General features: G+C 44.3%; 1 protein-coding gene across 1 annotated transcript in view; it reads left to right on the top strand.

Moving 5' to 3' along the window:
* ncanb (neurocan b) overlaps window positions 1–17,479 on the top strand; it is a 143,113-nt gene extending 125,634 nt beyond the window's left edge. Inside the window, exons 12-16 of the mRNA XM_010871573.3 lie at window positions 3,927–4,085; window positions 5,282–5,364; window positions 6,234–6,378; window positions 12,725–12,907; window positions 13,827–17,479. Coding sequence (XP_010869875.2) covers window positions 3,927–4,085; window positions 5,282–5,364; window positions 6,234–6,378; window positions 12,725–12,907; window positions 13,827–13,987 — 731 coding nt within the window. The 3' untranslated portion in view covers window positions 13,988–17,479. The remainder of the gene's footprint in view (window positions 1–3,926; window positions 4,086–5,281; window positions 5,365–6,233; window positions 6,379–12,724; window positions 12,908–13,826) is intronic.
* Window positions 17,480–17,802: the final 323 nt, after the last annotated feature.

Genomic DNA, 17,802 nt, shown 5'->3' with positions numbered 1-17,802 from the left:
TGTTTGTTTTTTGTTAATTAAATAATTTATGTTAAGCTTCCTTCCAAGGATATTTTTTAATCACTGGAACTGGAACGCATTGGTAGGTTACTTTGATTTAACGCAGACTGTAACTTTACTCTGTTAGTCTATATATAAAATGTAGTTTCATTTGGGAAGTGTAGTTTTAAGGGACTGTATATAAACAAGAAACCTGGCAAGCCTAGTTCAGCCGGCCCGCAATAGAAAGTGTTGCCTTCTCAAGATTCGAAGCCGAGTCGCCCACGTGAAAGGCTGTGTCGTAATCCACTACACCATGGACCTGAACATTTGCTGGGTGTCAGTATAGCCTCTTGTCTCTATCCTGAACAAATCCTCCCTTGCCACTGGCTATTTTAATAGTTAATTGTCCATTCGTGAATGACATTGATACAGTTAAACTGACTAATGTTTCTTACTATTTGTACCTCCAGAAATAGTGTCTATGTATGGCATTTGCCACTGGCCGTTTTAACAGCGTATTAGCCAGTAATAATTTACCGGTATCTGCTCTCAAAAGATTTTCCACATGAGAGGCACTGTCTATAACCACTACGCCATGGCATTGCACATTTCAGCAGTCGCTAGACTCCATTGTGGATTATGTTAAACTGACTAATGTTTCTTATTAGGTTTACCTCTACCATAGCATCTATGAACTGTATTGCTTTTGCCACTGGCGGGTTTAACATATTATTAGTCAGTAATAGGCTTACTAGTATCTATTAAGTTATAGCAACAAATGTGCTGAAATATAACAAAAGTTCAAGATATGACCTAATATAAGTAGTTTTCATTTAATAGCTAGTTTGCTGAGCATATATTAACATCTAATATAATAAGCCTATCAATTGGCACTGATATTGAATTAATTGCTCAATATTATTGATTTAATGTTTTTAATTTAATACTTTCATACGGTTGACCAAACATATAAAAAAATATAGTCATCAAAAGTTATTTGAAATTGTAATGAATGTTAGCTTTTTGCCTTTGGATATTGGAATGTGCAATACAGTGGCGTTGCTAGGATCACAATACATTCGGGGCTTAAAATTGGTTTGTTCACTCACTTAAATACTGCTTTTCAATGGTATAGGTTACATTTATAGAATTATTTTTGTGCCTAAATATGTAAGAAATCTTAATTGGGGGTTAAAAAAAACCGAGGGGTCATTTTACCTCATGGGGTAAAACGCCCCATTTACATAGTTTGGCATTTGAATAGGTTGCAATAATTTTTTCCAAATCAATTTGTCTGACCATAGTTCATATAAAAATCTGACTAAACACTGATTTTTGAATAATAAAATACAGATTTCCCTTAAGGGGGGCGTTTTCCCCCAAGTTACCCAACTAATGACTTGACAGTGCTATGCATTAGGTTATTTGCTGCTGTTATGGCATTTCTGAATCTGATTGTCTCCCAAGCAAAAGTATATCTAGCCTAATTGTTTATACTAAAACATTATAGAGGATGTTAACTAAAATTTATTGCATTACATTACAATTTGCATACATTTTTTTTCATTTAGCACCTCTCTTTGGCACAAGTGAGGTCGACTATTCGACAACAAAAGCTGATAAATTATCGACAGTGAAAATATTTGTCATGCACATCCCTAACAACAACCCATGGGTCCTTTGTGGACATGCTTCTGCCCCCAGTAGACAACCAACCATAGGGCAGGCAGACTGGAGGGCCAATTTAGACAAACATCTGACAGAGACATTGCCCACAATATCAACCACAACACATCAACACCTGACACACATCAGACAGAGACATAACCCACAATATCAACAACACACCAACACCTGACACACATCAGACAGAGACATAACCCACAATGTCAACCACAACACACCAACACCTGACACACATCAGACAGAGACATAACCCACAATATCAACAACACACCAACACCTGACACACATCAGACAGAGACATAACCCACAATATCAACCACAACACACCAACACCTCACACACATCAGACAGAGACATAACCCACAATATCAACAACACACCAACACCTGACACACATCAGACAGAGACATAACCCACAATATCAACCACAACACATCAACACCTCACACACATCAGACAGAGACATAACCCACAATATCAACCACAACACATCAACACCTCACACACATCCAGCTGAGTAAACTGAACCTCTTCTGCTGCTAAAATGCAGCCTCAATAGTTTACACACTCACGGCTGTAAATGACTACTAGGGCACGTTGGCAAAACAGGATTTGTTTTCACTGTTTACCTGGGTCAATAAAAGGACAGTTAAACAATAGCACACCTCCACACTCCCGATTGTTCAATGCCAACCTCTTTGGAACAGCAGATTATTGGAGTATAAAGAGACCCACCTGGGCATATGTTTGAGTGCTGGAGAGGAACAGTCCGAGATGTCTGGCTCTTGTTGTTTAACACGATCTTTCCCATTTGCCTTGGCATATTCATCGTATGTAAAAACATGTCCCATTATCCTCACACACATGCAAACACACACACACATATACTATAAGTGTACTGACACACTCACAGAGTGCTGATGCACTCTGTTGGAACTAAGTGTTTTGAGGACCATGGACGCCTCACCTCAGGAGTGAGACACTTCATCTGTTCATCTGTGGGCAGAAAAGAGAGCTGTCAGATGATTATCCACAGCAGCATGTTGTGGAGATAAGTCCCTACTAGTAGCTAGTAGCTACTGTATGGAGAGCAGCTCTGAGTAATGTGGAAGGCCTCTCTGTTGCTAGCACTCATCCACTTACACACAGCTAAACACACACACACAGACTCACAGATGCAAATGTGCACACTATCCAACACTCCTCTATCACAGCCACACCTCCTCATTTTCTCTGCCCCTCTCCTGTGGGCCCCTCAGGCTGGCCTTGAAGGGTCTGCATGCTAAACAGGGACCCATTTGGCCAAATTTCAACTGCCCAATTTACTGGTGTCACGTTAGATTTGTTGGGGGAAAGGCTGATCCCAACTCTGTAGAGGTTGAAGGGGAAGGGGTGCTTTGGGGGGTTTGGCTGACAAATAAACACACACACAAACTCTGTTTCCCACACTCTGTAGACCTGGTCGATGGCTGAAGCTGAGCACAGTCACCTAATTAACCCCAGGAAGAGGGAGAGGTGGGAGGTGGGAGGTGGGAGGTGGAGGGGTGTCTTGAGGGAGGGATCCCCATCAGTACTTTCTGACAAGGATAAAGGGCAAGGAGAAAAAGGGACTGCAAGATGGAGGGAGGGCAAAACAGGGCCCTGGGGTAGACAGAGAGGTGCCGAGCTGACAGGCTGAAAGGAAAGGATGGAGGAAAAAAAGAGCTAGTGGAGATTACTGCAATATTAGACATTTGGGGAATAAATCCAGCACTGGGATTATATCTCCACTCTGCCATAGATGACAAGTCAAAACACTGTCTGCCTACTTGAAGGCGAAAACTGTACTATTTTTGTTTGAAACACGTTTGTTCACATCACTTCAAATATGGACATGAGACAGTGAGATCTTGTTGGAGTGCTGACAAGGCTGTGACAGGGTTTAATTAGCCTGGAGTGCATCTCCACTGGAAGACATTTCTGGGGATTGTTGTCATTTGAATAGATTAAAGAGCCTTTTGCAGGGCTAAGCTGCTTCATCACGCTGCTCTCCTCCCACTGCCTGACGGGACGGGGGGGAGGGATGGGTGAAAGTAGAACACTTTGAAGAGCTAGTGCGTGACAGGCGAGGAGAACGTATGAAGTGTGTCCTTTCTTTTTCCGCACTCGTGCTTTTGTGTACGCGGAGATATGTGTGAGAACTCGAGTGTGTAACTGCACCGTGTTCCTCTGTGTGTTTCTGTATACTGACACGGCCCTCCCCCTTCCCCTCGGTGCAGACACAGAGGGCTGTGAACACTCGTGGAGGAAGTTCCACGGTCACTGCTACAGGTACTTCAGCCGCAGACACACCTGGGAGGACGCAGAGAAGGACTGCCGGGAGCACAGCGGACACCTAGCCAGCATACACACCCTCCAGGAGCAGAACTTCATCAATGGTGGGTGCCTTTCCATCAACCACGTTACCACATTCTAGAATGTTCTGGCAACTAGATGTCATCCCAAGTCGGTTACAACCTGGATGAGTCGAGGTAAGGGGGAGGGACAGAGGAACGGAGGGATGACTGAAAGGAAATACAGAGAACTACATACCCCCACAACAGGAACTTTATCCAGTCCCAGAGTGCCAGGTTGATCCAGTCCTCCAAATCCCCATCCACAGACACATTTACCAAGAAGAGTGTTTAATTGCTTCGCAAATGGGCGTCTCCACCTTGGCAATGAAGGGAGCACAGCCATTAGGAAGATTAATGGGCCCCATAATGATGTTAATCACAAACACCATGATTGAAATTCCATCACACCGCACGCAGATCTCTTCAATGCATTGCTGTTAGTGAAGATCTGACTGCTTCTGCCTCCTGCTACCAGGGGATGACATGGTGATCAGATTAGCCTCCTGATATCGGTGGGTGTGTGTGTGTGTTTGACTTTGGATTGGATGCTGGTGCCTTGGGGACTTACCGAGCATGCTTGCTGAACACTAGATGGATCAGAAATGACGAGACAGATCCACTGTCTATTTAAAGTAACTGCCCAGTGTTTCCGTAGGTCCATGAAAGATGACCGACGCGGTGATTAACTTGAGATAGTTGCCAGAGCTGTCTCTTTTCAGATCGGTCCATTAGACCGAGACGTTATGGTGCTCTCATTCCTGAGCCTTTCCGGGTATGTTCCTGTGGCTGTCGAGGCAACAGCATGGTTGGAGTGGGACCCGGGCAGGGGTTTGCATGTATAGTAGCCGTGCTGGTGGATAGTGCAACCGAATACACTTCTTCATCAAATGATCCACTAATTTAATGAAGGTGGGATCAAATGCATAATGTAGGCTACCTCAAAGCAAAGGAGATCTATAGTATACACATTTCCTGGATGTTGTCAGCACTCAGAATAGGTTTTACGTTGACACTATATCACTATAGTTTAATAGAGGATTCATCTAATTGCTTTTCGACTATTTCTTCATCAAATGTTTGGGCGGAAAGGTGAAAGACTGGTCTAAGTTGATATACTTACTAATTGTCAGTCAACCGGGGGTATGGGGTTCACATCCTGGTCACGTCACATCCACAATGCAGTTACTTTAAACCATGGGTGATGTGTGATTATTTGTTTTTGCCCTGTTGTTGTTTAGGCCTGAGTCATGACAACACCTGGGTCGGCCTCAACGACAGAACGGTAGAGGAGGACTTCCAGTGGACCGATAACATGGACCTGGTGAGTTAGACAGAGAGAAATTAAGACAGTGAGAGAGAGAGACACAGAGTGACAGAGAGAGACTGAGAGAGAGATACAGAGAAAGACAGAGAGACAAAGAGTGAGACAGAGAGAGAGATGAAGAGAGAGAGAGACCAGGCATACTGAGATTCAGATATATACAGTCTGAAGAAGGGTACTCTTTTGTCCTTCCATGTAGTCTCCATTATCAGCTGCATGGTTCAGAATAACAGTAAACACAGACATTCAACTGCCTGCTGTTCAGGAGGGATGTCCTCTCAGCAGAGGCGCTCAGCGAGGATGTAGAGGGTTAGGGTTAGGATGTGGAGGGTTAGGATGTGGAGGGTTTGGGTTAGGATGTGGAGGGTTTGGGTTAGGATGTGGAGGGTTAGGGTTAGGTTGTGTAGGGTTAGGATGTGGAGGGTTAGAGTTAGGATGTGGAGGGTTAGAGTTAGGATGTGGAGGGTTAGAGTTAGGATGTGGAGGGTTAGAGTTAGGATGTGGATGGTTAGGGTTAGGATGTGGAGGGTTAGGGTTAGGATGTGGAGGGTTAGGATGTGGAGGGTTTGGATGTGGAGGGTTTGGGTTAGGATGTGGAGGCTGACTAAAGGTCATTTCATGTGTATATGTACACACTGGTCTGCTGAATCACCTATCTTCCTGTTACTCTACCAAGGATTCAGCCCTCCTGTAGGCAGCTCTTATGTGCCTCATCTAAAATCACTTTATGAAAGCAGAGATACTGAAACAGGTCACTATGTCTGCAGCTGGAGAGCATGTCAGAAAACCTGTATTAATACTGTATTGCTGGTGCTGCCTGTCTGTCTGTCTGTTTATGTCTGTGTCTGTCTTTGACGTGTGCTGTGTAGCAATATGAGAACTGGCGGGAGAACCAGCCGGACAACTTCTTTGCAGGTGGGGAGGACTGTGTGGTGATGATCGCCCATGAGAATGGCAAGTGGAACGATGTGCCCTGCAATTACAACCTGCCATACGTCTGCAAGAAAGGGACAGGTAATGGGGAGGAAGGGGGGGTGAGGAGTGGGGGGGGGGCAGCGGCGGGGTGGATACGAGATTACAAGTCATTTGGGGAGAGAATGAAAGAAAGTTGAAGAGGCGGCGATATCCGGTTTCTGCTGTGCTTTAAATACTTAGTCTTCTGTGTGTTAGATAGGCTCGCCAGTCCTGACTGCAGTTAACACTGAGTATTGCTGCTCACCTCCAAGCCTGCCAGCTAACCTGCGGCTGGGCTCTCACCCTTCCCAAAGCTCCTCACAGACATGGTCTTATTGAGAGGGCTGTGCTTGGCAGGGAGCGGTAATGATAAGTGTTGCCTGATTGAAGAGAAATGTTCTTACTGACAGATCAAGGCCTGAGAGTTCTTCAGAACATTTAATCCACATCAAAATGATCCCCCTTCCTGTGAAACAACGTTGAAAGGGTTTCACACAAGATTTGAAGCTGTCTGGTAAAGTTCTTGTGGCACATGACTGGGCAGTTTGTGTATCTTTTTCTGTCCTGGTGTCGTGAGATACAGTGCCTTCTGTAATCGCTGGGACAATTCTCATTGTTGATCTGTACTCCAAAAGCTAGAATTTAAAACACTTTTTGTACTTATTCCCCCTATTTCAAGGCACCAAGTTGGACAATAGGCATGAGAAGTATTTCTGAAATGTCAGTAACATAGCCAAACCCTTAGGTTTTCCAAAAATTACAGTTGGAAGATCATTAGAAAATGGAAAGCACTGGTGAGCTCAGTAATCACAAACAGCCTGGGAGTCCAGGAAATATCAGCCCCAGAAACAGGATGGCCTTTGCAGTGTTCTGTAAAAAGGGTGTTGTGCAGAGATATAAAACCCAAAAAATATTAATATGTAACAGAGTGATGTCAAGAGGATATTGTGGAGAAGAAAATGGAACAAGCAGAGCACTTAACTTGTGAAATATGATAAAAGGGGTGTTATGACCTGGAGATGTATGTCTGCCACTGGAACTGGCTCATTTGTCTTCATTGATGATGTACCTGTTGACAGCAAGATCAGAATAAATTCTGATTTGGAAAGAAACACTGTGTCTGCTAAATGTACAAGCAAATCCATCCAAACTAGTTGGACATCAACTTACAGTAAAACAATTACCCCAAACATACTTCCATTTAAACTTTTTAGAGCCAAAACATTCTTGATTGGTCTGGTCAATCTCCAGATTTAAATGTTGTAAGGCAAAAGCGCCTTACAACAAACAACAACTGAAGAACATTCTGTACCCTGGCATAGCAACATCAGGACAGATACTCAGCGTCTGGTTGGGTCAATGGGTTGCAGACTTCAGGCAGGTGTTGCATGCAAAAGATTTGCAACTAAATACTAAACATGAGGTCTTAATTTGGACATCATAGTCATCTGACCCAGTAGTTATTTTACAATGAACTAGGAATAACAACTGTTGTAACTTCTAAATGGTGAATCCAATATCTACACAAATATCCCCAAACATAAGCTATGAATGTAAACCTCGCAGCAGATTTGAAAATAGAGCCGAAAATGTATCACTATCCCAATACTTATGGAGGGTACGGTAGCAGAGAAGCCAGAGAGGGGTCAGCCTAATTTATTAATCTGCGGAGCTTATTCAAGCAGATGGTCTTCATTTGCATTTGGAACTAATTATCAGCTAGGCACAAAGAACCGGTCAGGAAGAGTATGTTGGTTGACATGAGTGAATGTTTAGAGAACCGTAGGACTGGGCCCACTGTTGGGTCCTGGCTATGTCCTCTTGGGTTGTAATGTGAAACGAACCTGTCGCCAGCCAGAAACTGGAGTTTCACATATACAGCATAAACGTTTTGGTTCCTCTTTCATTTAAATGCAATGGGTTGTTACTCACAGTATATTACCTATTACTGATTTGTTCTTTCACCCGTAGCTAATTATTTCATGTATTTATCTCTGGGAAAAGTAATTTGTTACACAACCAGGTTTCCAAAAAGTTGGGACACTATGTAATATGTAAAGAAAAACAGAATGCAAGATCATTTAAACCCTGTATTCAATAGAAAATAGTACAAAGAAAACATATCAAATGTTGAAACTGAGACATTTTATTGTTTCTTGGAAAATACATGCTAACTTTGATTTTGATGCACATAAAAAAAAAAGCTGTCACAATTAATTAGGGCAATTAGCAACAGTTTAGTAACATGATTGAGTATTAAAAGGTAGTTCCAGAGAGGATGGGCCTGTCAGACGTGAGGATGGGGAGGGGTTCATCACTGAAAGACTGTGCAGGAAAATAGTGCCACAATTCAAGAATAACGTATCACAGCGTAAAATTGCAAAGAGTTTGGGGATCTCATCATCTACGGTACACAATATAATTAAAGATTAAGAGAATCTTGAGTAATCTCTGTACGCATGGGACAAGGGCAAAAATCTATATTAGATGGTCGTGATCTTTGTGCCCTCGGACGGCAATGCACTGAAAACAGACACAATTCTGTAGTGAACATCACTGTATGTGCTCAGGATGTTGCAGCTTCCACAAATGCAAAGAAGAAACCATACATAAACAACATCCAACACCAGCGCCTTCTCTGGGTCCAGGCTCATTTTAGATGGACTGAGGCGAAGAGGAAAACTGTCCTATGGTCTGACAAATCATAATGTGAGATTATTTTTGGGAATCATGTACGCCACATCCTCCGGGCAAAAGAGGAGAGGGACCATCTGGCTTCTTATCAGCGCACAGTTAAAAAGCCAGCATCTGACATGGTATGGGTGACTTGCACTTCTGTGAAGGCACCATAAATGCTGAAAAATATATACAGGTTACAGAGCAACATATGCTGCCATCCAGAGATGTCTTTTCCAGAGATGCCAAACCTCAAGCTGCACGTATCATGGCACCACGGCTCTGTAGTAAGAGTCTGGGTGTTAAACTGGCCTGCGTGCAGTCCAGACCTGTCCCTTATTGAAAACATTTGGCGCATTATGAAATGACAAATACAGCAAATGTATTTTTCCAAAGACAATAAAAATTCTCAGTTTCAACATTTGATATGTTGTCTTTATATTATTTTCTATTGAATACAGGGATAAATGATTTGCACATCATTGCATTCTGTTTTTCGTTGCATTCTGCGCGGCGTCCCAACTTTTTTGGAAACAGGGCTAAATTACCTGTAATAACGTTTTTGTGTTACATCCCCAACCGTTGCACCTCGGTGACCATACCAAATGTCCACACTGGCTAACACAATCTGAGCCCTTAAACGGGAGTTTTATGCAAGTGTATGCTTTAACTCACAAATCTTTTCCTACTTCTTTTCATGTCCATCCCTTTAAAGCTTCCTAGTCATAAATTAATTAACAGGAACTTGGAGAAAAGATATAGACGAAAATTATTTAAATCTGAGGCGAGGCAATTAAAATAACTCACAAACCGAAAATAAAAATCACAATGATGGCAGTTTAACAACAACCTATCCTATTATCGGTAAATATATTAGTACATGTAATTTTACTTCTATACTGTTATTACTTGTTATTGAAAAATGTACTTTATAAGGCATTACCCCAAAACATGTAAAATAATCCATATATTATTATTTTTATTTATTCATTTATTACCTTTTTTAACGTTTTACTGGGTAAGTCAGTTAACTACAAAATCGTATTTTCAATGATTGTCTAGCAGGAGGCATATGACCACCTGTGGGAGACAATACATTATTCCAGGTATCACTCTTTAACTGTAAAACTGACAGTCAGTCAGTCAGTCAATCAGTCAGCCAATCAGTCAGTCAGATATTCACTGGCAGTGTTCCAGTGAAAAGCACCGGAGCAGCAACGAGTAGTTTCTTTCTTCATTTCCAGTGTGTAGTGGTCTTGTTCTCTGAGTTCCTTCTCATCAGTGGCTGTATAGTGTGATTGTATTGTGTGATGACTTCCTCATGGCTGACACTCTAACCTGTAACGGTCCCTGTGAAAAAGAGCCAGGAGGCAGAAGCCAATCACAGATACACATCCTCAGGGTGATTAGTGTAGCCCATAATGGCGCGGGGCAGACCAAAGCATGGATAGCCATAACACACCCCGATCAGGTGGGTGGTCTGTGGTGAAGATATTGGTTGGTCAAACACAAACACACACACAGACACACACAAACAGAATGTAATAAAATATCTATATATGAATTCAGCTCCTAGCAAAATCAGTAGGCATGGAGATTGTGAGTTTCCTGGGACCAGCCTTACATAACACGTATGCATGTGCCAAATACCAAGAGCACCCTGACGTCCACCTAGAATACACTATCACACACTCACAGCACACGGCTGCCTGCTGCGGGGGAACCTTGCCTGAGAATGCCGCGTGTGTTGTGTCAACATGCTCCCCTCGACCCAGTCTAATCTGCTGAGACATGATAGCTTTTGGGTGTAGGGCTGCAGCCCACCGGGCTCAGAAAGTGCTGAATGGATTCAGGCTGTCTCCAGCTTTCAAAAGAACACAAAATCAACCTGACACACAGACAAACACGCACACTCCACTGCGTGCCTGACAGGCATCTCCGTCCCAGCGCCAGTTAGTCAGATCAGAGCTGGTTGTGTTATGGACTGTCATGCTTGGTCTTGTGACTATTGATTTGTTGCCTCTGCTGCATGCTAGTGTTGCTAATGTCTCAGCTGCTCTATTACTGAACACTGAAAACAGGGCTTTTCCGCTTGGCTGGATTTGAGTCTTTGCAGCAATTACTGTGCATGGCAGTCTAAACAAAGCCTGTTTTACAACAGTATTCCAGTTTTTAGCACTATAGAATTGGGATGCTCTGACAAGGCTAGTCGTTTTTGCAGTTTCCAATACTAGCACAGGCTAGGTGATGTAGGATAAGTAATTAAGTAGGATGTATGACACGATGATTGTAGGTTGTTCGGTGGGTGCTTACTGCGGCATGGTTGTTCATCACAGCGCCTCTGGCCTTATTGTTCTGCAGTGGGACATTTACTGACTGGCAGTTAGCAGCATTACTGCTTTTAGAATGTCTCCCACTGGGCCCGTACTGACGTCATACGTGCTATTTAGAAATCTGTTTGGAAAGGCTCATACCAGAAATATATACTGTACATGAAAATTCTAAACTTATGCTAAATCAACTGCCTAAATACAAGAGAAGTATGTTTACAAATGAATGTCCCACAGTCAAATATGAAAAAGTTGTTTCGGGTGTTTTCTAGAATGCATCCCAGAAATATAATTTAAATATTTTTTTTTCAATATGGGATCATTGACATCTCATCTTCACCATCTTGAACCATGTTCCAGCTGAGCGGTCTGTAATTACTTCCAGACAGGGAACGAAGCCCTTTCCGTGGTCCGCAGCTGCTTTTGCCATGTGGGTGTTTCAGTTGCAGGACTGCCATCTAGGGAGCGACAGAGGAGCTGCACCTTCACCCCCAGTCACCTCTCGTGTTTCCCTGTCTAGCAGGCACAAAAGAAAAGCCTGAGCGACATTCTTACATCCAGTTTTAAGGAAAAAGGAGGTTGAAGATACTTTACCCCTGAAAAACTGATGTTTCTGAGGGTTTTCGCCGACATTGCTGAGCTGTGTGCTTACAGCTGCCGCTCACTGTGGCTCCAGAAACCATAATCACGCACTGTGCTTATCCTACCGTGGTTTAGAACCGAGGCAGCTACGGCATTTCCCCCATTGGATTGGCAGACATCCTACCGTGGTTTAGAACCGAGGCAGCTACAGCGTATCTCAGTTGGATTGGCAACCTACAACACCTGTGTGTCAAACACTATGACTTAGGCCTCAGACCCCTGTGCCCTCTCAACGGGTTTGGGTAGCATGGACTGAGCGTAAATCCTGAGCTGGGTCCGTGTGGTGGGAAGGGAGTCACCCGCAGAGGACTATAGTGGGCTATAAGCTCTGTCTGCTTTACTAACCCCTTTCATTTGTCCTTATACCTCAACTCAACACAACAGTTACACAGCAGCTCGAACAACCAGACTGGAACAACACAAACACGCACGCACACACACACGCGCCCGCACACACACACACAAGCGCACGTATACACACACACATACACATTACTCATCTCGTTGGTTTCCCTTTGAAAGAATGAACTTGAACTTTAGATGTGCGTGTTTGGTTCAGTCAATAGTTTTGAAGAGCGCGGGGAGTGTTCTTCAAAGCAGGGCTCTTCAACCATCTTTTGGCCGGGAACAAGGGCATGAAAAGGACTCAGGAATAAAGTATAAGGGTGTGTGGATGTACATGGTGAATGTTGGTAATAGACATCATAATATAACCTTCCAATGTGGTTTTTGTTCTCTTTCTCTCTCTCTATTGACAGTGCTTTGTGGGAACCCGCCCACCGTAGAGAACGCCTTCCTGATTGGTCGTCAGCGGTCCCACTATGACATCCACTCGGTGGTTCGTTTCCAGTGTGCTGACGGGTTTCTGCAACGTCACGTGCCCACGGCCAAGTGTCGTGCCAACGGCAAGTGGGATCGACCCAAGATCATCTGCACAAAATGTGAGTGTTGAACACCATGAGTGGTTACTTTCTCCATGAGTGGTTACTTTCTCCATGAGTGGTTACTTTCATTCTCCATCGGGTTAACGCCCCAATCAACAGGGTTCCTGGGTGTTCCACTTTTGAAAAACTCCATAAGGTTATTTCAGCTTTTAATGTGATTCTCTCTGGATAGATCGTAATGAAAGACATAACATACACTTATTTGACTAAGTCTTCATCAGGTAGTCGTTGTTTGATGACCGTAATGTCATTTTAATCTAGATAAAACATTTATGGCTCTTACTCTGTACAGATAGAATATCGTTTGTGATTGACAGCTTATGTTTTGGAGGAAAGCCAGAAACACCAAGAATATTTTTGTATTTTACTATTCTCCCATGAGTAGTAAAACTCACTCTGCTGAACAATGGATACATCCATCTTTTTGACAGCAGCAGGAACTTTCATATTGTAGGAATATATCCACATTTGCCCTAATTTAAAAGTCATGTGAAAACTAATATTTCTTATTTCTGCTTTCAAACAGACATTTACTCAGGTCGTACTTGATACATGATGAATTGCCTTTTTTTATTTACTGCATTTTGAGAGCAATGTTGTTTTCCTGCTATAGTCGTTTGTTAGTCACCATTACCATGGCATGGTAGACATTCTGTTGGCAAAATGAAACAAGGACAAACGGATCCAATTTGGCCGCACAACACAGGGAGGTAGCAGCTTATTGAGGCCAGGAGTGGGTGGAGTGCTATGCTAATACGCGGAGAGAGCTGGGCGCCCACACTGTTCACTGTAGACTAGATACCCATGGCTAAACGTCTGCTGTTGAGAGCTATCTGTCTGTCCCCTCCCTGTCCTCACGTGTCCTGTCCCCCTCTCTTACCCGTTACTGTTCCCCCGTCCCCTCTTCCCCTGGCAGCCCGGCGAGCCCATCGCTACAGACGGCACCATGACCGCCACAACGGACGACGGGAGCACAGAAGGCATAAGAATCACGGCCATGGACACAGAGAGGGTGGCCGTCGCAGAGGAGACCACGGACACAGCCATGGGCATGGGCATGCTCATGCCCACATCTAAACCAAAATAATCTGTTGCCTGAACCTCACCTCGCTGCCCAGTCTGCCTCCTCCTGCCCTGTTCCCAACCCCACAACCTGGCTCCCTGAGCCAGCCTGTATCATACTCAACTCTGAGGCCTTGCGACTGCTAGGCCTCACTGAGACAATAACAACCCCTTTGTACTATTTTCTTTACCCGTCCGTCCCCCCCAAAAAAAAAAACATCTGTCTTTTTTCTCTCCACCCCCCCACCCTCAATACTTTTATTGAGTCTATGACGACCCAGGATATGGGGCTTTGCTTACCTGTTAACTATTAAGAGGGGTTTCTTTTTCATTCTATTTTTACATAAACAATCGTGGAGTATGAGGTTTAGTACAAACTGTAAATAGTTCCAACATCATTTGAAATTCTGTATCATCAGAAGAGTCAAGGAATACATGCGATCCATGTTTTTCAATTGAGTCTTCATTTGAACGTGACTTTTTAGGAGTTGTCTGGTAGAGTTCCTTGTTTTGCTGTTAGCGCTTTTGAAGATATTTTGCTTCTGGACATGTGACATGCTTTCTTTTAGACTGGCGGTTGTACTGGTTTTGACTTACTAGCAATGTCTCTCTTCATTGGAAGCTGACGTTACATGACATGACCACACCGGGCCGGAGTTCAGATCATGTGACAGATCATGTGACAAAAACATTTGCACGAAAGTTGGACGGTTGGTTGTAACCACATTGCAGAGCAGTTGCTTCCAAGTTGAAAGAGGGTGTTCCACAAAGCGAGCAGCTTCTCAGTAGCAAGCAACCAAAGTTACATGTAAGGTTCTTCATTTAACTGTCACCTGAGACAGCACTGGGTATAGATTGTCCGCAGAGGAAACTTTTGAAAACCGTTCCAGAATACGCATCCAGAATCTCAGACTGTGCCCCGCAGTGGTTAAAACCTTTTGAACATATTGTATCGGCTTAATGGTCCACTTGAAATGTTAAAATAAACATGTTAAGTTAACCAGTAAGCAGAAACAGCATGTCATCGTATTACTATATGTTTGCTTTCTAAGTCGTTCTCTGGCCCTGCTTAACTACTAGGGGAGATAGCTACTGTAGTCCCTGGTTTGGAACTGGACAGATTGCAATGTCCTCTCTGAGTCTGGTTTCTCAGCTAGCTAACAGGCAATGATCCTTCATCACAACCCTTTCATGCCCATCACCACACTCCCATATTCTGTCTGCCTGCGAAATCAATATAGATGGTCTGTTGGTCCTCCATTTTGGAGTTGTATTTCTCTGGCCTGCTGAGGAGGAAATGTTTCTTCCAGACTGAGGGGAAAAAAATGGAGTGTAGTTGAGAACTTAGACTTTTAATTGCAGCCGGACCCCTCCTCCACCATATCAGTCAGATTGATGGCAGGCATATCCAGCTGTCAGGTACTTTCCTGAGGACCCAAACACCTTGCTCCCGCCAAAGGCTATGTTATGACCATGGACATTAGTTTTTTCTCCACAAGGATTCTGGATCCAATCCCCTCCCCGAGGACTCCCCCGGTTACAGAAATGACTGGACCATCTGATTGATCACAGAAACCACTGGGTTCCATCTGATTGGTCCTGAACATTTTGAGAGTGTGCCATTGGCTTCAAAGTTCCTGTGTTCCATTTAAGTGTGCGTTGTTTTGGGTGACATTGGCAGCAAAAGAACATCATAGATCACCAGCTGACAGTTAACAACCGTAAAGCAGCACTCCAGGTGTTTTAAATAGAAAGCTGGCTAAGGCCGCCTCATCCCGAATGATGTTATAATTGCAACCGAGATACCCAGATTTTTTAACAATCCTTTGTCACTATACACTCTTTTTTTCAGTCCCCCACCCCCCGGATTTCGTTTTCTCTCATTCTTTCCTCCCGCCCGTCCCTTGCCTATCATCCTTGGTGTATCTGGTCAATGACAGAGACCAGACCTGAAAAAGAGGAGGGAGAGAGGAGCCACATATCAGTATAATTAATCTCCCTTAAACCATGCTTCATTAATTAAAGGGTTATCATCATAACCTTTGTCCTTGGCAGTGCTGACAGAGGCTTTGCAGTGATGGACAGGGAGCAACAGGCTGTCACAGCACTCACTCACTGACCCTGTCAGGTGTCAAGGCTTTTTTGTCATGTATTCTCCAGTTGCAGACATTCCACGCAATGGTTTAGTTGTGGGGGCTTGTTAGGCATTTAAATCAGCTGTGATGTCTGTGATTGCTAGGGGGGAAAGACAGTATGCTTCTGTCTCAGTAATACCAGGGACGTTGTGTATGACAGGCTGTTGTGTATGACAGAACAAATACAAACAGGTGACTAGATCTTTCTCACACCCCGGAGAAGGCCAGAACTGAGACCACTGTGTCAGAGAGCGGGCTGGGATGAGGTGACATGGGTTCAGTGAGGTTTCGGGTTTGCGGTTTTGGAGTAGAGGGAGTCCTGGTGTTGCTTGGGAGTGCCCTGCTGAGTTTTATGTCTTATCTGTCTGTCTAGCTACATGTTGTCATTCAGTCTAACAGGCTTTTTACCCCCACACACCCAGTCAGCTGCTATTGGCACCTCCTGGAACAGTGGGTCAAACCATCTCAGTGTGCCCCGTGGATTGTGTCAGCCTGCTCCGATCCAGCCGACAAAACCTTAATTCCCTGGGATCTCATCCCGTTGTTCTCTCTCTATCAGAGAAAAACATGCTTTTTTTCTATCTGACTTTATCTCTGTCGCTTTTTTTCAGACAGTCCCTCACTCCAGCCTCAAACACACACATACAGGCACGCGTGCAAAAACCCGCGCCAACACACACACACACACCGTCAGGCCAGTAGCTGCACGTCCACGCTCTCCCTCTCACCACACCAGCGATGGGTTTACTGCTGCGATGAGCCGTAACCATGAACATGAGTCCGGTAACTACAGAGGTCATCCGCAGCAGTCTGCCGCACGGCATGGTGGGCCTGCCTGCAGGAGGGACGTCTTCACAACCAGCTGGGCGTCTCCTCGGGCAAACCTCAACCCCAGACATAACTGCTATGGAGCCATTCACATCACACAGTCTCTGGGTTTAGTGTACAGTAGGAGACCCTTAAAATGGAGACAGACAGAAAGACAGAGAGAGAGAGAGAGAGAGAGACCGGGGGAGACCGAGAGCAGTGGAATACTTTGTTAGAGCTGCATCAGTGTGGTGTCCATCTCTGCACGTGCCGTGATTGTGTGGATGAGTGGATGTGCAGTCAGGTAGCGTATGATTGGATCAGTGGGTGAAACCATTTGAGCAATGGAGACATTCACTTTCTGTCGTCTGTCTCGGTTAGCGATGTACAGGGACCTGGAGGGAGAAAACCCTGTTAGCATTCTGATGCACAAGCTGTAATGAGGCGTTAACCTTGCCCTTTTGTATTTACGCTGTTGCAAGAGGAGGTCCTGAGAGAGAGAACGAGCAGGGAGAGAAGCAGGGAGAGAGGCAGGAGAGGAGCAGGAGAGGAGCAGGGAGAGTGGCAGGAGAGGAGCAGGGAGAGTGGCAGGAGAGGAGCAGGGAGAGAGCCAGGTGAGAATCAGGGAGAGAGCATTGCCCTTTATTTAATCTGGGCCCGTGTTAGTAGCAAGCCTCCATCAATGAAAGAATGCATACACAGCTGTAGAGCCACTGTGTTTATATATGTGTGTGTGTGTGTGTATGTGCAGCATCCATTCCTAGCGTTTGTGTAATTTACCTGTATTATCAGTACTGAGAAAGCTTTCAAGAGGGGCTCCAAGTGAGTAGGTATAAGATGAATGGAAATTGTGTGAAGACTACTACTGTCAGTAAAATCACCATGCAA

Source organism: Esox lucius, chromosome 8 (genome assembly GCF_011004845.1).
Source record: "Esox lucius isolate fEsoLuc1 chromosome 8, fEsoLuc1.pri, whole genome shotgun sequence".
In the NCBI taxonomy this organism is placed as follows: Eukaryota; Metazoa; Chordata; class Actinopteri; order Esociformes; family Esocidae; genus Esox; species Esox lucius.
The sequence above is the reverse complement of the archived record's forward strand: the minus strand, read 5'-3'. Positions and strand labels throughout refer to the sequence as shown.